Source organism: Emydura macquarii, unplaced genomic scaffold, assembly GCF_026122565.2.
Source record: "Emydura macquarii macquarii isolate MOO-44397 ecotype Brisbane River unplaced genomic scaffold, CSIRO-AGI_Emac_v2 contig_1263, whole genome shotgun sequence".
NCBI classification, from domain to species: domain Eukaryota; kingdom Metazoa; phylum Chordata; order Testudines; family Chelidae; genus Emydura; species Emydura macquarii.
In genome coordinates this window covers 9,360,072-9,387,261 of record NW_027131400.1, presented here as the reverse complement: position 1 = coordinate 9,387,261, position 27,190 = coordinate 9,360,072, and the positions used below count along the sequence as shown (strand labels likewise).

At 39.5% G+C, this 27,190-nt stretch overlaps 1 protein-coding gene across 6 annotated transcripts in view; it reads left to right on the top strand.

Moving 5' to 3' along the window:
- Positions 1-27,190, top strand: part of SUGCT (succinyl-CoA:glutarate-CoA transferase) — a 430,017-nt gene that overhangs the window by 159,948 nt on the left and 242,879 nt on the right. For all 6 annotated transcript variants that reach the window (XM_067550388.1, XM_067550389.1, XM_067550393.1 and 3 more), the window contains exon 10: positions 21,701-21,772. In XM_067550388.1, the coding sequence (XP_067406489.1) occupies positions 21,701-21,772 (72 nt within the window). The remainder of the gene's footprint in view (positions 1-21,700; positions 21,773-27,190) is intronic.

Genomic DNA, 27,190 nt, shown 5'->3' with positions numbered 1-27,190 from the left:
AAGAAAGGGTAGGTGAGTATTAAGCATCACAACAAATATATTGTGTGTATAAATAGCATTTGTGTTTGTCAGGTTATCAGTATAGAACTTGATATGAAAGAGAATAGTAGTGTATCCAGCTTGTTGATTTGCACTAACTATGATGGTCTCTTCTTACTTCTACAAAATGTTATTAGTGGACAATAAAGAGCTCAGGCTTTCTAACAATGAAAGCACATTTAGATCAAAAAGAGAAATTGCCTGTATACCACTCTTAACAAAAGATGTTACCTACTCATCTGTAATTAGCATGATCGACCATCTCAACGCTTTGTTATTCCTCCAACTATGACTTTCTGGTACTACTCTTCAGCTCCAGATTTCCTTCAGATGGTACTTAAACAGTTCTCCAGGGGAAGTTGTAAAACACTACTAGCCTCACCAATAACTGAAAAAAAAAATCTCTATTAATCCCCAAACATGGCAATCAGAATCAATCTCTGCATGTGGGCAAGGGCCAGCAATGTGACTTCTGTTTAACATAGTGAAAAGGTCACCCCTCAGCCAACTTCGGAGGATAGTAGATGGGGAGCACTTCATGCTGTCAACAAGAGAGCAAGAATGGTCCCAGCTGCTTCCAACAGCCCATTTAAACCCTGCCAACACAAGAGAGGTTCTATGTGATTCGTGTGTTGGGCCTGCTGCTGCCCTCTTCATGCCAACTCGAATGTGGTCAGAAGGTCAACCAGGTCACCAGAAGGCCAACCCTTTGACTTCCATGGATAAGAAAACAGGGAAGGGTGTGTGTGTGTGTGTGTGTGTGAGTGTGAGTGAGAGAGTGAAGAACACAGGCCACGTGCCAAGCTGCCCCTGCAGACTTGCTGGCCCCATCCTTGGGCCATAGCCAGGCTGATCCCCATGATAGCCGGGATCATAACTCACTAACTAAGGTCATCATCCTTAACACAGATTTATTCTCTTGTTTTGCAGAGTGTACGTGCTTATGCTACAATATATATTTGTAGTAGTTGATAGCATCCACTTACATGTGTTACTTGACTAGATCTCTTTAATTTAAAAATAGCAATTTAATTCCTATATTTATATGCACTTATTTTTATAACTGTATATTATTAAAAGGAAAACTCTCTCTCTCTCAAAATTATATAAGTTTTACAAGGGTGTTCACTTTAAACAAAACCAATTCTTATACATTCATGCTTATTTGCACTTTGAATATTTGGCAGTTGCAATTGACTGTGATAAGAATGCAATAATTCTTCATTGGCTTTTACCAGTGTCATAATACTTGGCATTGATAGGCATAGCTCTGGTTCTTAACATGGTAAGCTGGAACTGCTATTTGCCATTTGGTTTTCCTTTTTAAAAAAAAATCCACTGGTTTGAGTTCTTTGATGGTATAAATGGGCAAACTCATAGAATCATGGAAATATAGAGGTGGAAGGAACTGCAAAAAATCATCTAGTCCAGCCTCCTGTGCTGAGGGTGGGACCAAGACCTTCCTCTAACCTGTTCTTAAAAATCTCCAGTTATGGGGATTCCACAACCTCCCTTGGCAACTTTTTAGATCTTAAATCTCCTTATAGTTCGAAAGTTTTTCCTAATATCTAAACTAAATCTCACTTGCTGCAAATTAAACAGATTACTTCTGTTAATCTGTAAACAGGAGGACGAGGTGGATGAGGCTTTCTTTACTCAACTAGGGAAAGTTTCCAGTTCACAGGGCCTGATTCTCATGGGAGACTTCAATCACCCTGACATCTGCTGGAAGAGCAATACAGCAGAGCACAAACAATCCAGGAAGTTATTGGAGAGTGTTGCAGACAATTTCCTGGTGCAAGTGCTGGAGCAACCAACTAGGGGCCGTGCTTTTCTTGACCTGCTGCTCACAAACAGGGAAGATTTGGTAGAGGAAGTACAAGTGGGTGGCAACCTAGGCATCAGTGACCATGAGATGGTCGAGTTCAGGATCCTGACGAAAGGAAGAAAGGAGAGCAGCAGGATACGGACCATGGACTTCAGAAAAGCGGACTTTGACTCCCTCAGGGAACTGATGGGCAGATTCCCTGGGAGGCTAATATGAGGGGGAAAGGAACCCAAGAGAGCTGGCTGTATTTTAGAGAGACCTTATTGAGGGCACAAGAGCAAACCATCCCGATGTGCAGAAAGAATAGCAAATATGGTAGGCATCCAGCTTGGCTTAACAAAGATGTCCTTGGCGAACTTAAACACAAAAAAGAAGCTTACAAGAAGTGGAAGCTTGGTCAGATGACTAGGGAGGATTATATAAACACTGCTCGAACGTGCAGGAATGAAATCAGGAAGGCCAAAGCACAATTGGAGTTGCAGCTAGCAAGGGACGTGAAGGGGAACAAGAAGGGTTTCTACAGGCATGTTGCCAACAAGAGGAAGATTAGAGAAAGTGTGGGCCCCTTAGAGAATGAGGGAGGCAACCTAGTGACGGAGGATGTGGAGAAAGCTGAGGTACTCAATGCCTTTTTTGCCTCTGTCCTCACAGACAAGATCAGCTCTCAGACTGCTGCACTGGGTGGCACAGAATGGGAAGCAGGCGAACATCCCGCAGTGCTGAAGGAACGGGTCCAAGACTATTTAGAAGGACTGAACATTCACAAGTCCATGGGGCCAGATGCAATGCACCCGAGGGTGCTGAGGGAGTTGGCTGAGGTGATTTCAGAGCCATTGGCTATTATCTTTGAAAGCTCGTGGGAACAGGGGGAGGTCCCTGAGGACTGGAAAAAAGCAAATATAGTGCCCATCTTCAAAAAAGGGAGGAAAGAGGATCCAGGGAACTACAGACTGGTCAGCCTCACCTCAATCCCTGGAAATATCATGGAGCAGGTCCTTAAGGAATCCATTTTAAGGCACTTGGAGGAGAGGAAGGTGATCAGGAACAGTCAACACGGATTCACTAAGGGAAAGTCATGCCTGACCAACCTGATTGCTTTCTATGATGAGGTGACTGGCTCTGTGGATGTAGGGAAGGCGGTGGATGTGATATACCTTGACTTTAGCAAAGCTTTTGATACTCTCACACAGTATTCTTATCAGCAAGTTAAAGAAGTATGGGTTGGATGAATGGACTATAAAATGGATAGAGAACTGGCTAGAGCATAGGGCTCAACGAGTAGTGATCAATGGCTCCATGTCTAGCTGGCAACCGGTCACAAGCGGAGTTCCCCAGGGGTCGGTCCTGGGGCCGGTTTTGTTCAACATCTTTATTAATGATCTGGAAGATGGGGTAGATTGCACCCTCAGCAAGTTTGCGGACGACACTAAGCTGGGGGGAGTGGTAGATAACCTGGAGGGTAGGGATAGGATACAGAGTGACCTAAACAAACTGGCGGATTGGGCCAAAAGAAATCTAATGAGGTTCAACAAGGACAAGTGCAGAGTCCTCCACTTAGGAAGGAAGAATCCCATGCACAGCTATAGACTGGGGACCGACGAGCTGGGCAGCAGCTCTGCAGAAAAGGACCTGGGGGTAACAGTGGATAAAAAGCTGGATATGAGTCAGCAGTGTGCCCTGGTTGTCAAGAAGGCTAATGGCATATTGGGCTGCATTAGGAGGGGCATTGCCAGCAGGTCACGGGAAGTGATTATTCCCCTCTATTCGGCATTGGTGAGGCCACATTTAGAATATTGTGTCCAGTTTTGGGCCCCCCACTACAAAAAGGATGTGGACAAGCTAGAGAGAGTGCAGCGGAGGGCAACCAAAATGATTAGGGGGCTGGAGCACAGGACTTATGAGGAGAGGCTGAGGGAACTGGGCTTGTTTAGTCTGCAAAAGAGAAGAGTGAGGGGGGATTTGATAGTGGCCTTTAACTACCTGAAAGGGGGTTCCAGAGAGGATGGAGCTAAGCTGTTCTCACTGGTGGCAGATGACAGAACAAGGAGCAACGGTCTCAAGTTGCAGGGCGGGAGGTCTAGGTTGGACATTAGGAAAAAGTTTTTTACTAGGAGGGTGGTGAAGCACTGGAATGGGTTACCTAGGGAGGTGGTGGAATCTCCATCCTTAGAGTTTTTAAGCTGAGGCTTGACAAAGCCCTGGTTGGGATGATATAGCTGAGGTTAGTCCTGCTTTGAGCAGGGGGTTGGACTAGATGACCTCCTGAGGTCCCTTCCAACTCTAATATTCTATGATTCTATGATTCTTATCCTACCTTCAAGGAGATCATCGTCTTCTTTATAACATTCCTTAATGTATTTGAAGACTGCTGTCAGGTCCCTTCTCAGCCTTCTTTTTTAAAGAGTAACCAGGTCCAGTTTTCTAAACCTTTCCTCATAGATTAGGTTTTCTAGATATTTTATTGTTTTTGTAGCTGTCCTCTGGACTCTCTCCAATTTGTCCACATCTTTTTTAAAAGATGGCACTCAAAACTAGACACAGTGCTCCAGCTCAGGCCGCACCAGAGCCAACTAGAGTGGGACAACTACCTATTGTATCTTATGTACAACACTCCTGTTATTACCCTACAGAATGATATTAGCCTGTTTTGCAGCTGCATCATATTGTTGACTCATACTGAATTTGTGCTCCCATCTGTAACCCTCAGATCCTGTTCAGCAGTACTACTGCTTAACCACCTATTCCCCATTTTGTATTTGTGCATTTGATTTTTCCTTCCTAAGTGTAGTACTTTGCACTTGTCTTTATTGAATTTCATCTTGTTGATTTCAAACCAATTCTCCAATTTGTCAAGGTTGTTTTGAATTCTAATCCTGTCCTCCAAAGTGCTTGCAACCCCTCCCATCTTGGTGTCATCTGCAGATTGTGTAAGCATACTCTTCACTGCATTATCCAAGTCATTAGTGAAAATATTGATTAGTACTAGATCAAGGACAGACTCCTGTGGGACTCCACTAGATATGTCCTCCCATTTTGACAGAGAATAGTTGATAACTGCTATTTGAGTACGTTTATTTAACCAGTCATGCACCCACCTTATAGTAATTGTCCCAGTTTTGGGGTAACCACCCCTGTATTCCACTCCTATGATTGACTAAGGCCAGCCACACTAGATTCCCAGCTCCTCAGTCGTCATCTCTTGGGTAGAAACCTACATCTTTCCCCGATCTGACCAGGATTTTTCCAGGCTGCACAGTTCTCTGCCTACACTTGATATTCCAGTAAACCAGACCAATTAGAAGCCAGTGTCTGCACTTTGCTTTCTCTCCAGAGGCTATGAACAGCATAATTGCTCGCAGTTACAAATTACCACACAGCTCTTTCTAAATAAGCACGTTTATTCTTAAGATGAAAGCATTAAAGAGAAAATGTATTAAAAACAATAAAAAAACAAACAAATGTGCGTATTGAAAGTTTATCAGTGGTCACCCCAACTCCAACCTTGGGCTCTGGTAGGTGTCAGTCCTTCAAAACCCACAACTGGATTTTACCTGTGTTTATGAGTTCATAACTGTCTCAGAATGACCATGGATAGTTCAGTCTATCCTGTAGTCATCTGGGGCCTTTGATATTGGCCTCATGTAGCAAGTGATCAGCACAGAATGGCCCCCTTCTCAGCTTCAACAGGCTAGGCTTTCACATAGCTGAAGATGGGGAATTTGCAGTCACCATCCCTAGATATTCTCTAGAAAAACTAATGAACACTTTTTGTTCGAAAAATTCATTTTTATCTAGGACATTGTTCGGTATAGTCCTTTGAACTCCCAGATCACACAACTGTCACATCTCTCCCCTTGAGAGGTTATGTTGATTGGTTCCTTTCCCCACTACCCAGAATGCACAGGTTCACAGCGCACACTTGTGCTGAAGAAGTATGTCATTTCTGCAGTCAGGTGCTTGCCTTAAATGTATTTTTACAAAGTTATTCATTATATATTGTATAAACATTTTTCTGCCTAACACTAAGATTAGTTTGCTAACTCAATTGTTTACCTGATTGGACTGCTGACCCAGTTTACCTGATCAGGTTGCTGATGAAGCTTTTTACTTGGCTCTTCTGTTTCCTTGACAGACAAGCAGGCATCTTTTCACATGTCCCAGCACCTAAAATATATATTCTACATGTTACTGTCCTATAGATTACATACAATATCTGCCCACAATAATACATAAACCATTCATTTAATTAATATAATGGACCTCAAAGATACTTAAACTTAATTCCAAGGATATTGCAGGAAATTGACATATCTGTCACGATAGTTTCATCTAGACCACATTTCCCCAATGTACTTATGAGAACATTAGGTGGGACTGTGTCAAAAGCTTTACTAGGCCTTCAAGGTATATCACATCTGCAGCTTCCTGCCCATCCAGTAGACTAGTAATCCTTTCAAAGAAGAAAAGTAAGTTGGTCTGGCATGATTTGTTCTTGCCAAATCCATACTTGCTATTACTTATCTGCATAGTATCCTCTGCTTGCTTACAAATTGTTTGTTTTGTTCCAGTACCTTTCCAGTTCAAAGTTAGGCTGACTGGTGTATAGTTCCCTGGATCATCTTTGTTCCCGTTTTTAAAAAATAGGTACTATGTTTGCCTTTCTCTTGTCCTCCGTGTTAAGCATCTGGTCACAGTTAACCTTTTTAGTGAGGACTGAAGCAAAATTGGCATTAAAGAACTCAGCCTTCTTGATGTCATCCATTATTAGCTCTACTTCTCCACTAAGTACACTTTCTTTGTCTTTCTCTTGCTTCTAAGATATTTATAGGACTTGTTCTTATTGCCTTTTATGTCCCTTGCTAGTTGTAACTCATTGTTTGCCTTATCCTTCTGATTTTGTCCCTAATGCATCTGCCATTCTTTTGTACTCATCCTTAGCAATTTGTCCATGTTTCACTTTTTATAGGATTCCTTTGTGAGTCTGAGGTCATTAAAGAACTCTTGATGGAAGCATAGTAGCCTTTTGCTATTCTTCCTAGCTTTCCTTCGTATTGGAATAATTTGCTGTTGCACCTGTTATATTGTCTCTTTGAAAAACTGTCAGCTCTCCAGAACTCCCTTTTCCCTTAGCTATTTTTCCCTTGGGGACTCTACCTACCAGTTCTCTGAGTTTGTTAAAGTCTGATTTTTCGAAGTCCATTGTCTGTATTCTGCTGCTTTCATTCTTTCTTTACTCAGAATAATGAAATCTATCATTTCATTATCACTTTTACCCAAATTGTCTTCTGCCTTCTGATTCACATCCAATTCTTTCCTGGTAGTCAGAAACAAGTCTAAAATGACTGTCATTCTGGTTACTTCCTCCACCTTCTGAAACTAAAAGTTATCCCTGATACATTCCAAGAGCTTATTGGATTGTTGTGTTTTGCTGTATTACTTTTCCAACGGATGTCTGAGTAATTAAATTCCCCCTATGACCAGGTCTTGTGTTTTCGGGATTTTTATTATTTGTTCTTAAAATGCCTCGTCCGCATCCTCCTCATGATTCAGCATCTACAGTAGACCTGTAACATGGTGTTGCCCCTGTTTTCCTCCTCTTTTTTTCTCTTCCCTCACAGACTTCCAACTGGTCTGCCTCTAACCTCCTTCTGGACCTTAGAACAAGTGTGTATATTTTTTCTGTATAATGCAACACCTTCTCCCTTTTTTTCTGCCTTTCCTTTGTAAGAATCTAAGAATTGCCATGCTGGGTCTGAACAATGGTCCATCTAGCCCAGTATCCTGTGTTCTGACAGTGGCCGGATACAGATGCTTCAGAGGGAATGAATAGAACAGGACAATTATCCAGTGATCCCATCCTGTCATCCAGTCTCAGCTTTTAGTAGTCAGAGACTTAGGGACACCCAGAGCATGGGTTTGCATCCCTTACCATTGATGGACCTATCCTCCATGAACTTATATAATTCTTGTTTGAACCCAGTTATACTTTTGGCCTTCCCCTAGCAACGAGTTCCACAGATTGAGTGTGCCTTGTGTGAAGAAATACTTCCTTGTGTTTGTTTTCTATCTTCTGTCTATTAATTTCATTTGGGTGACCATGGTTCTTGTGTTATGTGAAGGGGTAAATAACACTTTCCTATTCACTTCCTTCACACCATTCATGACTATATAGATTTATATCATATCCCCTGTTAGTCATCTCTTCTCCAACCTGAATAGTCCCAGGGTTTTTAATTCCTCCTCATATTGAAGCTTTTCCATACCTCTAATAATTTTTCTTGCTCTTCTCTGTACTTTTTCCAATTTTAATATATCTTTTTTGAGATGGGGCAACCAGAACTGCATGCGGTATTCAAGGTGTGGGTGTTCCATGCATTTATATAGTGGCTTTATGCTATTTTCTTTCTTATTATCTATCCCTTCCCTAATTGTTCCTAACATTGTTAGCTTTTTTGACTTCTGCTGCACATTGAGCACAGGTTTTCAGAGAACTATCCACAAAAACTCCAAGATCTCCTTTCCTGAATGGTAACCGCTAATTTAAACCTTATCATTGTATATGTATAATTGGGATTATGTTTACCAGTGTGCATTACTTTGCATTTATCAACATTAAATTTCAGCTGCCATTTTGTTGCCTACTCATCCAATTTTGTGATATCACTTTGAATCACTTCGCAGTCTGCTTTGGATTTAACTAACTTGAAAAATTTTGTATCGTCTGCAAACTTTGCTACCTCACTGTTTACTCCTTTTTTTCAGAGCATTTATGAACATGTTAAATAGCATAGCTCTCGGTGCAGATCCTCTTACTTACCTCTCTCCACTCTAAAACTGAACATTTATTCATACCTTTGGTTTTCCTGTCTTTTAAGCAGTTATGGATTCATGAGAAGACCTTTCCTCTTATTCCATGACTGCTTACTTTGCTTAAGGAAGGACCTTATCAAAACCATTCTGAATGTCCAAGTACACTACATCCATTGGATCACGTTGTCCATTTGTTAACTCCCTCCAAGAATTCTAATAGTTTGGTGATTTCTCTTTACAAAAGCCATGTTGATATTTCCCCAATAACTCATGTTCATCTGTGTGTCTGATAATACTGTTCTTTGCTATAGAACTATGACATTTCTGAATAAGCTATTACCCTCTACACCAATATTTCAATCATAATATTTATCCTGCTCAGTGATGCCAGTTAAATCATACTTTAGCTTTTGTAGTAATACTTCCAGTCATTCCTATTTATGCCCTATACTCTGCTTTTGTGTATAGCTATCTAAGCAGATTCCCCCCACTATTTCGCTTGTTGTTACTCCTATGTCCATATTTTAATTTTCTATTCCCCATGCCCCCAACATCTAGCCTCTGTTAAGATTGCTTTTTTATGTTTACTTGTGAGCTTTTGTCACCTGCCCCCCTTTGAACCTAGTTCAGAGCCCTCTTCACTAGGTTGGCAAGTCTGTATACAAAGATGCTCTTTCTCTGCTTGTTAAGATGGACCTCATCTCTTTCCAGCAGTCTTCCTTCCTGGAACAGCATCCTATGATTGAGGAGGCATTAGCCCTCCAGCTACATTATCTGAGCAGCCATGTATTCATCTCCAGGATGTGTGTGTCCCTGCCTTACCCTTTTCCAGGATAATGGCCAAGAATACCACCTGCAGCTCCAACTCCTTCACCCTTTCTCCCAGAGCCCTGTAGTCACTGCTGATCTGCTCAGGGTCACATTGACAGTATCATTAGTGCTCACATTGATGAGCAGCATAGAGTAGTGGTTTGACGGGCAGATGAGCCTCAGCAACCTTTCCATGATGGTTTGGATATGGACTCCAGGGAGGCAGTACCTCTCCTAGGACATCAGGTCAAATCGGCAGCTGTACGTCTCCTGCTCAGAAGGGAGTCCCCAACCACTACCCTTCTCCTCATCTGGGGTGCTGTGGCCTTGAGCTTCCTCAGCCATTGGGGTCTGCTTATCTCCCCCTGTTGCCAGTACAGCATACTGCTTCTTGACCTCAATGGATGGAGGACCTGGGTTGCGTGGAGCACTGTCTACTGCCCGAAGTGGCCAGAAGCCAGTCTCCTCCCCACAAAGTAGCCAGTTCTGCTTCCTCCTCTGGTGCTGCTGTAGTCATCTGTAGTAAACTAGCATCCTCTGTCCCAGGTGTTTCCATGTGTGTCCTGTTGATGAAGTCCTCATGCTCCCGGATGCCACACAGATGAGTCACCTCCTCTTGCAGCTCTCTTGCCTGCTTCCTGAGGGATTCCACAGACACCTCTCTCACTGGGTGGGTGGTTCCCCTTTCCTGGCTTTCTTTGGCAGGGACATTCAGGCTGCATTCTCAGCAAGTGAAGACCATGATCTGAGTAGAAGTCTCCAGGGTCCTGTTGCCTGTCTGGCAAAGGGGCCCCACATGTGCAGGGAGAGGAAGAGCTAGCAGTGTTTTTGCTGATGTACCATTTTCCTCTCATTGTATGCTCTTTCTTGTAGAGTATCTGCAAATCAAAAGGGGAAAATAAACCAAAAAAAACCCCAATCTTCCTGCCTTTCCTCCTCCGGCAACTCAGCTGGCTAACTCCTTTAGTCTCCCAGCTGCCTTGGTCTAACCAGCCACGTGTCTCTGTTGTAGTCAGTGTGCTTTATGCTCTAAATGTCAACAAATACAGACTCTGTTGGACCAGTCAGGAAGTGATTTACAGAGTCAAAATCTTGCCACTGAGAATGCCTGCCTCCCTTTCCAACATAATTAAAGCTGGGGATTATTAATTCAAGGCTATGTTTATACTGACGGCGGCAAATTCGCTGCCGCCAGATCAAGCTTTCTGGATCAATTGAGCGGTCAGTATAGACCCGCTCAATCGATCACCAAATCGACTGAGTAAATCCACCCTGTCAAGAAGCGCAGTACAATGTGAACAGCGCGCAGAAGGGAAGCAAAGCAGTCGACGTGAGTTATGCAAACTACTCTGCGTAGTTTGCGTAACTCCCGTCGACTGCCGCCGAATTGCGAGGTAAGTATAAACCAGCCCTAAGTGCGTATATTGACTGCAGTTAGTGGAAGCTACAAAGGGGGCAGTTTTTCAGCTCATCAGATTCCAAACCATTTGTAACTGTAGATCAAGACCAACTCTTTGAATTTTTCCTTGAGGCTAATAAGAAGCCAGTTTATTTGTCAAAGAACAGGCCTAAGACATTCCCTGTCTGATAAAAACTAATAAATAAGCATCTACATTCTGTACCAACTATAACTTCTGACTGGTCTTCAGGTCTACATTGCAATAATCTAATCTAGAAGTCATAAAGGGCATGTATTTCAGAGTCAAAGTCTGGATTTAAGGAAAAATTACAAACTTCCGCATATCCCACCCATGACTTCAGGAGCAGAAGAGAGTAAACATCTCCAAGTTTTGAACTTTTTGGATGAAGGGTGGGCAAACCCCTAAAAAATGACAGCTGAAATTACCTGTGATCCTCAAGATCCTTTGTGCAACCCACTACCAGATTAATTTTCAGCCACTTTGCACTCATCCATTCCCTAATTTCAGCCAGGCATTGGAAAAGCAAATAGACTGCTCATCCAGAACTGCTTGTTTTGTGTGTACAGATAGCATCACAATCCAGATCAATTCACTTGCCTCTATAATGGTCTCACATGCCTGTTGAATATATGGGTAAAAAAACTGAGTCCTGTGACACAAGAAATTGCTCAGTGAAGACCAGCAATTTCCATAAATCAACTTAAGAAAAGAACAGCACCACTTATAAACTGGGGACTATAGAGGATTCAACAAAAACCTCATGGTCAACAGTGTCAAAGTTTGCTGATAAATCTGAAAAGAATTATTGCAGACACCTGATTTTAGTCCATCACCTGGATGAGATCATCAACCAATGAGAAAAGAGCAGAAAATCTGAGGTTTCTGTATGGCTCCATGCTTGTCTACCTCCTTCTCAATAGTCTTACCTAACAAGGAAAGTTAAAGACAGTGTTAATTTGTAAGATTGTCAGCATCAAAAGATTTTCTGAAGAAGAGGTTAAAATTGTAGGCCTTTATCGATGGACAGCAACTTGACTTCCACTCAGAAATGAATATCAAAGAACTATGGATAACTACAGGCAAAGATATCTGGGTACTCTTTTCAGCTGTGTTACAGATTTACCATGTAACCTTGGAAATACTTATACCTAGTCTCCTCTTTAAAAAGTTTTACTAGCATAGTTATGATGGTTAGGGGATGTGATTTTTTTTTAAACTGACATAGCTATGCTGGTAAAAGCCCTACTATAGATGAAGTTATGCCAGTATAATTTTGCTTATAGTGTAGCTTATGCTGGTTCCCATATAAACACTTCTATGCTGATAAAACTGAGTCCTCCGTACAGTGTTTTGCCAGTATAACTATACTGGTAGAATCCTTCTAGTGTAGGTGTCAGTCTTTGTACCTCAATTCCCCATTTATAAAATGGGTCAAGTACTTCTTAACTATATTTGTAAAGCATTTTGAAATGTATGGATGGAAAGATCTGTGTTAGTGCCTATTTTCCTGTGTATATACATTTTTCTCCTCTTCATTTTAGAATGGTATTTCAGTCATTAAGTGAATATTTGAAAGCTGCAATTCTAAGCTTTCAGATGGAATAACGCTAGTGATTCCCCAGTTATTGGACACTAAAATTAATATTGGATCTGAAATGGGTATGGAAGAGGAAAGGCAAGATGGTAATCAATAATATTTTAAAATTCTATATTTCTTAAAGTACTAGAGATGAATAAATATAAAATCCTGTAGGAAAAAGGGATTCTCAGTTTTACAATGGTTTAGGCTGGAAATGCAGTGGAGGAAGCATCTAATTCCCTGAAACTCCATATGAAAACTCCAACCTAAATAATTAATTTTCATCTCACAAACATTCGACAGCTCAGTAGATACTATTGATCCATCCCACTAGCACTGAGGCTTTGGTCTGGCAGTACTTTTTCAGCAAAAGTTCAGGATTTAACAGTGTGCATCCTGAATGTCTGACCAATGCAGTTTTTAAATCCTTGATTAAAGATAAGTAGTATTTTAAACCACAACAAACTACATGCAATAAATGGTAATGAGTCTGACTTAAAACCACAAATCAAGGAAATTTAGAGTCAAGGTTGAATTTTATGAACATCCATCCCTAGCTCATTATATTGTGTCTACGGAATGGTATGTAAGATCATTTATTGTTTGAGAGACTTACAATGTGAAAGATCTTTAAAATAGGGCAGAGGCACATTTGCAGAGTGGGGGTTTCTTGCTCTGCCTTTCCTTATTCTGTCCTACAGATAAATGAAGGATTTCAGTCTCCAGCACAATTTAGTGTAAAAATCTCTTAGACTAGACTGTGAAAAGCCAGATTGCAAAACCACACCAAATTTACATGTGTAACTTCAGAGGGTTCTCATGTAAAAGACCTAAGCACTTTTTAAATTAGGGAGATAGAGAGGAGCCTGGCTGTCATTTTGCTTCCTCTGCCTTCATGCAGCAGTTTCACTTAATCTGCTACTCTTCTTGATTAGCTGATTGGCAGAGAAGCTTATAAAGCACTCAGCACATCTTCTTAAAGGGTCTGTTTTAAGTTGGACAATTTAAGGTAATTGAACTGGCTGGCTTATTTGTGAGTTTTGGATTGCTTATGTTAGGACATCTGGTTCCCACCTTGAAATGCCAGTCTAGTTGGTGGGAACATGGGTTGCTTGAAAAGTACTCGGTATTAAAATCTATTCCAAAGGTCAGTTTTTTAACTCCAAATCCATTTGTAGAGAGCAAAGAAACGGGGGACAAAAATAATGAGCCAAATTTTGCTGTCATTTTCACCTGTATAAATTCAGATTAAATCAGTCAAACTTCTATAGATTTACACTAAGGTACATAAGAGCAGAATGTAGTGATTTGCCTTCCAAATGATACTAAGGTGACCTCAAATTTGACCAATCAGGTTTATATCTTGTAAATATTTACAAGGGCCAAGAACTATTTATTGTTGTTTGTATTACAGTAGGGCCTAGGGACCCCAGTCAGAATCGGTCCTTGTATGTATTTTTTTTCCAACATAAATGTTTCACTGTTTTTTGTTTTGCTTTTAAAGCAAAAAAGCAATGTCAGCAATCCAAAAGATCATGAGAGGTTCTAAAATAACCATTGTATGAGAGATAAAGAAACAAGAATTTTGTTTCAGGCTTTTGAGAGATTATTATAAACATTGAGGAAAATATTATTTTAAAAATAGCTCAGCAGTGCCTTGTAAAACCAGTAAACTTCTGTTTTAATTCCCATATAAGTAGCAAATGGCTGCTGTATGTGTGTGTGCCTTTTTTAAAAAAAATATTGCTTATTGTATAAGACCTTGTTTGCTTAATTTCAACCTAACTGAATTTTTATGGCCATGCCATAAACCTCCTGAAAATAGTGGCTTAAATGGAAATGCTGACATAACCTTAATTACATTGGCTCCAGCACGATACTGTGATTAAAGTTTATTTACTTTGCATATGCATGTGTGTCTGTGTGTGTGTGTAAATTCATTGTTGAAAAGCTAATGGAAAACTAATGTGGCAATGGAGAATGTGATCCCGTGCACAGTGGTTTATTTCTTGGCTATTGAAAACAGTTGGTGCATGTTTACAATATCAAAGAACTTATTTTTAATTTGGGCACAATTTAGGCATGTTAATATTTTAGACATCATTGTGAAACTGAACAGGTTTCCCACTTTTAAGCTGTTCACTGTTCTTTCACAAAGTGTTTATACATGGCTGTACTGTACTGTGGCTAGTGAATTTAGTAGTGCTCCATTCAGAATTGGAAAAAGAGGAAAATCTACTGCGTGAATATGGTTTCTCTATCTAATTTTATAGGAGGACTGTTGTATTTTTCTTATTCTTTTTTTTGGATGAATGAAATATTTAAAAAAAAAAAAAAAGGCCAACAGGCTTCTCCCCAAAGTGTCTGTGCAGCCTAAAACTGGATATACAGTCCAAAACATATCTCCATTGCATCAATAACAACTATTATAAAATAACCTTTGTAAAATTCCCCTCAGTGAGCAGTTTTTCCTACTGACATGTTTATAATACTGAAGAAGTGACTGAGATAAATCATTTAGGGCATTGAAAACTAATTTAGTAAACACTATGTTAGAACTGTTTTGTGTGCAAACTTTGAACTGTAAGAAAAGTATCCCTAAGACGTATATTGCAGAAGACAATGCGAGTGTCGCATTTTTACTTCTGCATTTTCTTTGCAGTTATTTGTCTTGGTAGTACCACATTTCATCTCTGTTATTGCTAGAAATGGGCCTGAACTAAAACCTCAGAGCTTGGGCAGTTCAGATTTGTATCTCAGATGTTTGACTCAGACCCATGTCTGGTAATTACATATCGCAGTGTCGCCAACACTTGTAATGTTATTGTGAGTCTCTTGGTACTTACTGTTTTACTTAAAGCTCCAGCAACTGGAGCGGAGAATCTCAGCTTTTGTTAAATAAACCAAGAGCCCTGATGGTTGTGGAGAAATGCTTGAAAACGTGAACCAAGTAAACACTCAGAAACCCAAGAGGTCAAATAAAAAGAAACCGAAAATGTATTAGTTTTAAAAAATCTCTTAATTTTTAAGCCAGTCCCTGAATGTTTTGTGGGCTGCATGTGCATTTTGGAGATAGAGACAGAAAGGAACATTAAAAGAGGCTTTGATTGGACAACTGGACTGGGAGCTTGAAATCAGTGGTTCCCCACTTCTTTTTTTCTTTTTGTTCTTACTATATGCTCTGTTATCCTGAATACAAGTGATCCATCCACCTGACTGTATAGTTGTTTCGTAATATCTGTAGCCATACCCTCATAGTGCTACATATGGATAAGACATTGACACTTGTGTACACCAACTGTTATTATGTTGCATGTGATTTTTACTATTGAAGGTATGGTTAAAACTTTACTAATGTTTCCATTACAAAAAAGGGATATATTGGTTTTATGTTTCTTTCTTCAAACTGTGCATATCTAATGATAGAGAGAAATGTGACAGTGGTGCAGGGCGTTGGTAAGAATGGGGTGGGGAGTGAACTAAATCTAGTATTTAAAAGGATCTTGGTTCTGCAAGATCCTGTATTTTGCAGAATATACTGTAGGTGGAAAGGTAGGGCCAGATTTTCAGAGGTGTTGAACATCTGCGGTTCCCATGGACTTCACTTGGAGTTGTGGGTAGTCACTGACTCTTGATAAACAGGTGGATCAAGCTGGACACCCAAAGATTGAGACCCACAGAACTGGTGGATACTTATGAAAAGTATGTGGCTTACCTACCAATGGTTACACAGCAAGTAATTGGACCTGATTCTCAGCAAGTAAGGCCTCCTGATTCTCAGTGCTATGCTTAATTCAGTAAACTGTGCTGGTAGAAGTGATGTGACAGTATAGTTCATGCTGGGACATGACAATGGAGTGGGAACCAAGTGGTGCATTTTTGAGAAATCTAAAGAGGAAAAAGGTAAGTTCTTTGTTTATAAGCTGAATGCCCTGTTTTAGTCTGCTAAGAGAGGGCATTCAGCATACATTGCTCAAGTCTGTGAAATTTACATTTTTTATTTTGGCTGTTTGCTTTTACTAGAGGAGAGCACAATGTAGGCAAATAGTTTCAAACTGTGTGGTCTGTATGATTTATAAATGCTGCTCAGAACTACCATTAACCAGATTTCTTGGTCTCATTCCCACTTATTACAGTGTATTAGGTATCACTTAGCAGCAAGAGGGGTGCCCTTTCCACTAGAGAGAAAGAAGGGAGTTCCTTGATGCTGAAGTACAGCTGAAGCTTTCATTCAAAGAAATGTGTAAAAGCGTGGAAAAGATGTGGCGGGTTTACCCCATTTTGAGGGGCTACAGTAGTTCTGGATCAGTTCTTGTCTGAAGTGAGACAGAAACTTCTGCTGTGTAATAACTTTTGGAAATTAAGTTGGAGGGGGGTAGAGAGGAAAAAAGAACACATGCTGTAGATCCTTTAGGCTGGCAGTTGAAAGGTGTTCCTACATAGGTCAGCCAACTTCTGAATATATCACCTTCTTGTTAATTGCAGCCTTTACGCAGTACTGTGGCTAGAGAGCACTTCTCCTTAAATGACCTTTGCTTTGGCTGAAATACCACAATGGTAACTTAAAACTGCAATTGAAGACCGCTTATGCAATGAATTAAAGGCAAAATGGTAGATTTTCTGTGGTCCAAATCACTAGAAACCAGATTCTCAAAGGAGCCTGCAAGATTGCAAAATTTGTGAGCACACCCATTTGCACCGGTCAAGTGGTGCATTCATGCACACAGCAACTGCCTCTTACTAAGGCAAAGAGTGTCTCTTACTATGTGTGTATACAGTGCCTAGCATTATGAAACCAGGAGGTTTTATACAGGGTCCTGTAGGTGCTACTGTAATACAATACTTACTTAATATTGGCTCAGACGCCTCCTGAGAGAGAACCAAGTAGTGTAGGTCAGAAGGGAAAGACTCTTTGAGGATCTGTTTGGGATTTGGAACACTGGCCTTCTCTTTCATCGAGGCAACTTTCCCCGTTTGTCTACCTTGTGTGAAGCCTTATGGTCTAATTTGGATTTATGAACCCTAAACAACCAGATAGTATTGGTTGTAAAATATCTTTCTTCTGCTTTCATCATGCGAGGCACCTTGCCCCTTCCTCTCAAATGAAGAATTGACCAGAGTGATGCACGTGTTTATCATCTCCAGACTAGATTACCCTGATTTACTATACTCAGTGTTGAATGTGGAAGCACTGCTGTGAATCAAGCTGGTGCAGAATGCAGCCGCTCAACATGATAGGCTGCAGTAATGTATATCTCCCCCATCCTCCTTTCCTTCGTCTGTCTCCTAGTCTGTTTTCAGTGTCACTTGAAGGCTTTGGTCCTGATTTTTAAGGCCATCAGTGGACTAAGATTCAGCTGCATCTGTGATTGCATCTCCATCTGTCACATAAATCAATGGGACTTAAACATGTTCTTAAGTATTGTCCTGAATAGGGACAGATTTAACCATGTAGTTAAGTGCTTTCCTGAATTGGAATTTCCTGAATTTGCAAGAACATTATACTAGCTAATAGAAACTAATATTTTCACAAAAACATTAACAAAATTCCAGTACAATCATGTAAGTATTTCTGTCTTAAAAAGCACAAGGTACAATCAGGTAGCGGTTAATAATGATCGGTCACCAAGAGTTTTGGTGATTTGATTCAGGAAAGCAGGCAAAAATTAGATGTTTATCTAAACTTACCCTAACTGTGTTGGTCTAAAAATTGTCTTGAAATATCTTAGCAACAGCAGTGAAAGCACACCCATTCTCACAGTATATTGATACTTCTCAACCCAGACACAACCTTTTTTTTTTTTTCCTGGCAAGAATTACAGAGCTATACAGGAATGAAAACAATCACCACCACCACAAAAAAAGTTAACCAAACACTTTGTCTTTGCATTTTGGCTTTGGCATGGCTTGGATTCAGTTAAAGTATTGATCAAAAGCTGGGTCAGTTTTTATTTAATTTCAACCATCTTGTCCCTCTCTAGTAGTAGTTAATACCTTATTGTTCCTTAAGTCCAACAGATTTGTTTGTAGAAATCATCACCGGGTATGAAACATTTGCAAAAATATTTTGCTTATTTGTTGTACATCATTTTGTTGAAATGTATTAAGGGAACAACAAATATAGTAGACATAGATACGGTAGATAGACATGTTCTCTGGTTAAATTCCTCACAAGTAACTGGAAAATTTTGAAAGGCCATTGGAGGCCACTAATGGAAGGACTGGTTAGTTCTGACTAGAACTATAAGCAAGCCTGCACCCGCACTGGCACTAAAATGCTTCAGGCTGAAATGGTTCAGATTGAACTGGTATTGAATCCTGAACATAGCATGGTTTGGAGCATGCTTGTAAACCATATGGAACACTCTTTGTGTATGGATATAAAGTGTGTTACATGTTTATATGAGGTTATTTCTGAAAGGTGCTGAGTGCTTGCATGAGTACCTGTAATTTAAGTCAATGGGAGTTGTAGAGGATTTGGCCCTTAATTTACATGTGTTGGTGAAGTGTGTTCTGTAAATATCTCATTGAAGCATACAATCTCCTTCCTGATAGATTGTCTGCATGGAAGCCCTTTGGCTTCTCGGGCAATGCAAAGAAACACTGCATTGGGATGTCCCATCTTCCATCTCTATTGATTCCTTGATTAAGCTTTGAAATAATTTTCTTGTCTATTTTTTTTTTTTTTTAGCAATTTTGTGTTCTTTGTCTTTGCCTGCTATATGTCCCAAAGTTCAGGACACTTAGAATATCAGTGTGTATGTAATGTACGTCATGCTTTCAGGTATCCTCTCATAAACCTTAATTCTTCCAAAAATAGGGGAGGAAAAAAAATTTTTGCCTTGTGTGTCTTGTATGAAATGCCTTTTATTGCACTAATTTGAAATGATTCGATGTGATGTACAGCAGTTTATCCAAACAAAATCTCATTAAAGTCTGTCTGCACTTTGCCCTGAATCTCCTTTGTATAATAAGAGAGCAAAGCTTTCTGTGACCAGACAGTAACCTGCAGTAACTTGCGGTGTGTGTACATCTATGAGCGATGAATAAAACTCTTGTTATCACTCTTAAATTTTGGCATCAATGCTGTGCTAATAACATTTGAAAGTTTCTGCTTTATCAGCAACAATGACTGGCAAATAATCAGCTGTTTTGTAATGGGTCGCTCAGAAATAGCTGCTGAAGAAGTTGAGTAAGCTTCATGCAAAAAGACACTGCTGCATTTATGATGATACTATTTTTGTTGAGTAAGGATGACATGATTGTTGTTTTTGCTTTTTAAATATACAATGCAATTAAGAATGATCAGTTTTCCCACACATACCACAAAGGCACTGAAGCATAGATGCTAATGACCGGACCCCCTTAAATTTAGAGTGACTTCCGCCGTGTTGGCAGCTTACGGGTATGAATGCATGTTTAATACTGCTGTGCAGTTTGTCATGTGACTGCAATTCTTAGAGATTGCATGTGTCTGAGGTAATTGGTGATGAGTATCAAAGTCTTTGTTTTAGCCATAATGCTGATTTTGAGAATATTTTGGAATATGTATTTATAGCAGTTGTCATCTTTCTCACAATGTGTACCATTTTTAATGAAAAAAGTTCTTTCATTATGTATGTACATATTCTGTATCTAATGATGGTGGCACCAGTGGAGACCTCAAGATTAGAAATTGCAAAGCACTAAAGATTTGTAGAATTTGTAATTTGCAATAATAGAGAAATGGTGTATGATCATGTAACTAAAAATAACTGTGTTCTGTACACACAAAAGAGCACATAGAAATTAAACATTAACTTGTGTGATGTGTGCGTGTCTGGTTTTAGAGGATTGGGCATAAACAATGAAATATTGCTATTTCGACTGAAAGGTTACTGAAATAGACTCATTGTGTCACTGAAGATAATTTGTAGTATTGTACACAAGTACTGCTAAAAAAGTCTGAATGTTAGTTACTGATACTTTTTATATGCAAAAAAGTGGTGTAAATAGTGCTAGGTGAGTCCTCGATAAATGCTGTCTTTTAGACTGAAATTTGCGTAAATAAATGTTTACATAATACATGTTTAGGAACCATATAGCCCTGCATCATTCTTCTCCATGTTCTTCTTCCCAAAGTTCTCTGTGTTCATTGTCTACTTCTCAGTGTGAGGATGCAGTAAAAACAGTTATATTCTGCATGCATTTATATTTCTATTAGTTTAGGGCCAAATCAACAGGAATTTTGAATGCTTGGGGCTGAGTAAGCCTACAGGATTTGGCCCCCATTTTCTGCGTGAGAATCTTACAGTGAAGTGACTCATTATGTGACTGGAAAATTGTTTTCATACTTTTCTCTTTGATCTGTATAATTCTTTCTGCTAGAACATTCATTTTTACAGGGACAGTAAACAAGTGTCGTTCTAAACGTAGTTTACTGTCAGTTGTGTCTCGGCAGGTTAGGCTTTGTCTACACACACAAATTATAACAGTTTAACTATACTGTTATAAAGGGCTACACCCCGTGGTGTGTTGATGCAGTTACAGTGGTATAAAAGAGCCTTATGCTACTGTAGCTGGTTCCTCTGTGTGGAGAGGAATATACTATACTGGTATAAGGCACCTGCATAACTCTATCCATACTAGGGGTTGTAATGATTTCACTATTTTGGTTAAAAAAAAATCACTCTCTCAAGTAAAATAGTTATACTGGTATAAAAACTGTATAGATCAGACCTTAATGTTGCACAAGAAAATTGCTCTCTGATAATGTAGGGTGAAATTTAGCCCTGTACATAGAATCAACAGAAGGCGTATGTACCATTTAAGCCCCAAGTTTGTGCTAGTCCTCTGCATGGAGGTCATATCCATTGCGAGAAAGGCTTATCCACGTTCTTGAACAAATCATAGGTGTAATTCAAACGGCTTAAAGCCAAGTTGTATATCCTTATACTAAGGAGAGGTGTAGTCGGTAAAATAAATCTGTTTGTATTGTCAGCCTTTGAAAGAAGACCTGCCAGAATAGGAAAAATCAAAGGAACAACTTCTTTAAATTACGGATTTTTTTCTCTGTGGATCACTTTGAACTGCTTTTATAAAACCATAAATTGAATGTGAACATAATGGTTCACTTGAGAAAGACCTTTGGAAATTCATTACAGGGCCAGAACTTTAAAGATAGTCTCACACAGTATATTTTAGTCATAATTTGACATCTGTTTGTTTTTCTAGGCTTTCAAAACTAAGGATGGCTACCTGGTGGTGGGAGCTGGAAATGATCAACAGTTTGTCACCGTGTGCAAGGTAATGATGCTTAAGATTGACAATATGAGGTATTTGCACTACAATATTCTTACAACTCTCTACAGAGAAGCAAATATTAATAACTTTGTTTGATGTTGCATGTTGTGAACATGGCCACAGTGGATTCATAGCATGATTTTCAGGGGCACTCAGGACCCAGTAGCTCCAAGTGATGTCAGTGGGAGTTGTGAGTGGTGCACACCTTTGAAAACCAGGCCATGAGGTTTGGAGGGGTCTAAATAGACCCAAAATACTCCTAGCCTTGAGGATAGTGAACATCATATAAGTCACATACTTGGGGCCTTTTGGGGACTGGGTTGTGCCATTCATCCATGCTTAATACAGCCATGAGCATACTACAGGTGGGAATTTTCAGCTAGGGATGTGGGAATCTTGTGGCATTCCACTGATAGGATAGTGCAAATTCCTTTGGAACACTATTCAGTCCTGGCTTCTGTTTGTGTGGGAAGCCTGCAAACATTGAAAAAGGGGCATTGACCCCCTTTTCAGGACTGTGGGTCCAGTTCAGCATTTCTGTAACTAACTTTAAGCATCTGACTGCAATGGGACTACTCATGTGTTTAAAGTTATGCATGTGCTCATGTACCTGGCTGAATCTGGGCCTAAGGAAACTACATCCATTATCTACATCCTGTTTCTATTGACATTCCCAGGACAATCTTAGATTAACTTTTGAATTCTCAATATTTTTATTTCCTAGCTTGAAACATAGTTCCCTCCTCTCTCCCCGCCCCCAAATGAAAAAAGTTAAAAAAAGAAAAGAAAGCACAGTTATTTTGTCTAGAAAGAACACTGTGCCATGGCACAGGCTAAAGGACAGAATAACATGACTAAAACCAGGCTGCAACAAATGGTGGCTTATAGAGACTGTTGGGTTTATTTCATTATAATTTTTCTCTTTTTTCCCCTCTGCTACTTTAGAATAATAAAATAGAATTGTAGGGCTAGAAGAGACTTCAAGAAGTCATCTAGTCCACCCCCCATGTTGAGGCAGGACAAAATATACGTACACCATTACTGACAGTTGTTCATCTATCCTGTTCCTAACAACCTCCAATGATGGGGATTCGACAACCTCCTTGGCAACCTATTCCAGTACTTAACTATCATCACAGTTAGAAACATTTTCCTAATGTCTAACTGAAATCACCTTTGCTTTAGATTAGTCTGATAACTTCTTGTTGTACCGTCAGTGGACATGGAGACCAGTTGATCACTGTTCTCTTTCTAATAGCCTTTAACATATTTGAAGATTGATATCCGGTCCCGCTCTCTGTCCTTTTTTCTGAAGACTGAACGTATCCAGTTTTCTAACCTTTCCTCATAAGTGAGGGGTTCTAAATCTTTTATCATTTTTGTTGCTCTCCTCTGGACTCTCTCCAGTTTGTCTATATCTTTCTTAAAGTGTTTCGCCCAAAACTGAACTCTACTGATATCTAACTAGTGCCGGGTACAATGAGACATTTACCTCCCGTATCTTACATACCACACTCCTGTTAATATACCCTGAAATAATATTAGCCTTTTTTTTGCAACTGCATCACATTGGCTCATATTCAGTTTGTGATCCATTTCACATCCTTTTCTTCATTCCTATTACCTAGCCAGTTATTCCCCATTTTGTATTTGTACATTTAATTTTTCCTTTTCACCTGTAATACTTTGCACTTGTCTTCATTGAATTTTATATTGTTGATTTCAGATCAGTTCTCCAATTCGTCAAATTTGTTTTGAATTCTAATATTGTCCTCCATTGTGCTTGCAACCCCTCCCAGCTTGGTGGTGTTCATAAATTTTATAAGTAAGCTCTCTGCTCCATTATGTAAGTCATTAATGAAAATATTGAATAGTTTCAGACCCAAGACCGACCCCCTTACGGCCCCACTAGATACATCCTCCCAGTTTGACAGTGAACCATTGATAATTGCTCTTTGAGCATGGTTTTTCAGCCAGTCATGCCACCCACCTTATAGTATTTCATCTAGACCACATTTCCTTAGTTTGTTTGAAAGAAAGTAATGTGGGATTGTGTCAAAAGCCTTACTAAAATCAATGTGCATCACATCTACTGTTACCCCCCTATCCACTGGGCCAGTAACCATGTCAAAGAAAGAAAGTAGCTTGGTTTGGCATGATATATTCTTGACAAATCCATGTTGGCTATTATTTATCACCCTGTTATCCTCTAAATGCTTACAAATTGAGTATTTAATAATATGTTCCATTATCTTTCCAGATATTGAAGTTAGGCTGATTGGACTATAATTCTCCAGATCCCTTTTGTTAAGATAGGTACTATGTTTGCCCTTCTTCAGTCTTCTGGGATCTCACCCATCCTCCATGAGTTCTAAAAGATAATTGTTAATGGTTCTGAGATTGCTTCAGCTAGTTCTTCAGGTATCCTAAGGTGAATTTATTTCAGGCCCAGCTGACTTGAATACATCTAACTTATCTTCAGATTCTTTAACCAGGTTTTCCCAATTTTGTCTAGTGTTCCTTCCCCCTTATTCAGTCTCCTTATTTGTTTCTCATTTTGCTCATTCTCTTTGATTCTTGTTTAGTCTGTTTTTGTCATTTCTTGCTCTTTGCTCTTTTTAAATGTTTAACAAGCAGAATGCAAAACCAGTAACATCTGAGCTGGAGTCAAACTTCTCAACCTATGATGTTTAAATGGGTTAGAAATTTGGTTTGACAAGTTTCTCCATTCCTACTATAAATGACCACACAAACAAAGTTTATTACCAATTTAATCAATTTTAAATTAGTGCTTTTTGAACCTCTACACATTCAGTTCGAATGTGTATCCAAAAGCTTGGATGTTTATCCTGAGGCTTATTGAGCTGGCAATTTCCTTAGAGCAAAGCTTCGTCATAATATTTCCATTATTTTCCTGCTTTTGGCTATATCGGACTAATAATTTGCACTTCTATAGTGCCCCACAACCAAGTACCTCAAGGTGCAACACAGTCACAATTATCTGAAACTCACTTATCCAAAAGCCCTCTAACTTAAAAACTGGGTCTTATTCCCCAGGAACTCCAGGTAATTGTAGCTGCACCTGCCACCTTGCTCCCTGGTGCACTGTTTCCTCTTGCTTGGGTTTGTTCTCCTGGTCGCAGCTGGCCAACTTCCCCAGGCTGGCCAGCTTCAACAGGTTTTCAGCGCATAAGTCTCTATGCATAGTAATCTCTTCGTCACTGTAAGATTTATGAACCCCATGGGGAAGACGGATGACTGAATAAACCAACACACTCTTCAGAGTTTAGGGTGACCTATAGAGCTGAGTGAATAATTGATTTTTCGGTTTTGTAGTTGAACTGAAAAATCTAGGGAGGGTTTTTTTGTTTGTTTGGTTGGTTGGTTGGTTGTTTTTTTTCATTTTCAGGAGTCATTTTGTTGGTTTTTGGCTTTGTTTAACCTGCATTTTGCTTTTTTAAAAAATAAATAAAAGTCAGCATGTGTCATTTCAAAAAATGTCAAAATGAAATGTTTTGACTTAAAAAAAAAATCCCTTTTTTCAGTCGAAACTGTTTATCAGTTTCAGTCGGAATTCACTAATAATTTTGATTGTCCTGAAACTATCTTTTTCAAGGAATAAACTATTTGTCTGAAAAATTGTGCCCCCCTCTAGTAACCAGCAACAGCAGCACCTCTGCAGGGACTTGTCTCAGTGTGATTGTCCCAAAAGAGGGAGCTGCATTTGACAGGGGCTCCCTGTGTCCCAGGAGAGTAGGGGAGCTCTGTCTTTGTGAGACATCAGCAGTTAAAGAATTGCACATTGAAGTGCTATGTAGTTGGCCATCCTGGAGTAAGTTGGCATGGCTTTCTGTAATTGGGGAATTGCTTCCACAGGCTTTGAAATCTGTTTTCAGAGTCGGGAGGCCTTGGAGATCCTGAACATAGGTTTCTAGCTTGCGGACTTCAAACCTAAGCAGGCTCCCATAATTAGTCAGGATCCCAATTACTCAAAGGTTTTGGAGTCTTCTGAGGCATTTGAATAATCAAGCTTGTACTATATTACTTAGATCTAACAACAGCCATGTGGAAGTAGATAAGGGAAATAGAGGGATCAATCCACCCACTTCTAGATTGATAAGTGACAGGTGTTTAATAGTGCATAGCAAAACTATACGACAGTTTAATACAGGAAGATTTAAAAGAAAAAAAGAGGACTTCAACCAATTTAAACAGTAAGGGGAATTTAGATAAACATCATGTAAATTACCTTGTTGGAACTCAGCCAGAAAACCAGGCTTACTAGTCTTCTACTTTTATGAAAAGTGCCATGAGAACTTTAATTATAACAAATGATCCAGATCTTGCTTTTATATCTCATCCTAAAAAGATAAATACTATTAGAATAGGCTTATGCAATGCGTTTCAATATATCCACCACCAGAACTAGGAACTGTAGAGATGTGCAAAAATTAAACGTTCCTGTACAAAAGGGGGAAAAATGTTGGTTCAAATTTTGTGCAACAGTTCTCATTGCTTTTTCTTCTAAGTCAGTTTTCGTATTCTTATTTAAAAAGATTGATACTGCTACTCTTAAAGAATAATTATAGACACAGACTGAAGCCGTTAAGATGCCCAGAAGTTCAGGAGGAATGCCTAGTTTTGAGCCAGATGTAATGTTGTTAAAACTCTCATAAGGCTTTTCCCACTTTAAGATAAAGGTAATTTGTGGAACTAAAAAACATAGGAAAAGGGAAGAGGCGATAAATTACTAGTACTTTAATTGCCAGAAGGCTCAAAACACTTAAACTGCAATAGGACCCTGAGTAAATACAGAGAACATTAATTCAGATATTTGAACTGGTATCAAAGAGTCTTATTATGAATGGTCAGTGCTAAAAATATGGAACATACGGAAGCTGTTGCCTGTGAAGACATTCACTACAGAGATGTAGCAGCCAGCCCAGAGCTGTAAATGATTGCAGACTTTCTGCCTGTTCCATATGCTTTTGGACAAGTAATCTTAAAGAAGAAGAGAAAAAAACCCACAAATTATTTGTTGAGCTAGCTCTTTTGATATTTGATTAATTGCTGAAGACTTTCTGTGAAACTTCTCTATTTTCCACACACAAGCACAGAAGCAACATATTTCACATTGATCAACTATTTAAAAAAATTGTGTTCTAACGTGGGGCTGCTTTGATCTAAATGTGAATTCTAAAACAAGGCTTATCTCAAAAATGTGCTAACAAAAGAAAATGCACACATTTTGGAAAAGAATAGCACAATGTATAATCCAAACATCCATGCTTAGGTCTGCATTTTAAAGGCCAGTTGGTTAAATGCCAGTGTGCTTGAGAGGTTAAGGAAGAAGGGAGCAGTCTAATTTCAAAATAATACCAGTGAAATAAACAGAATAACACTGGCAGGATGACACACAAT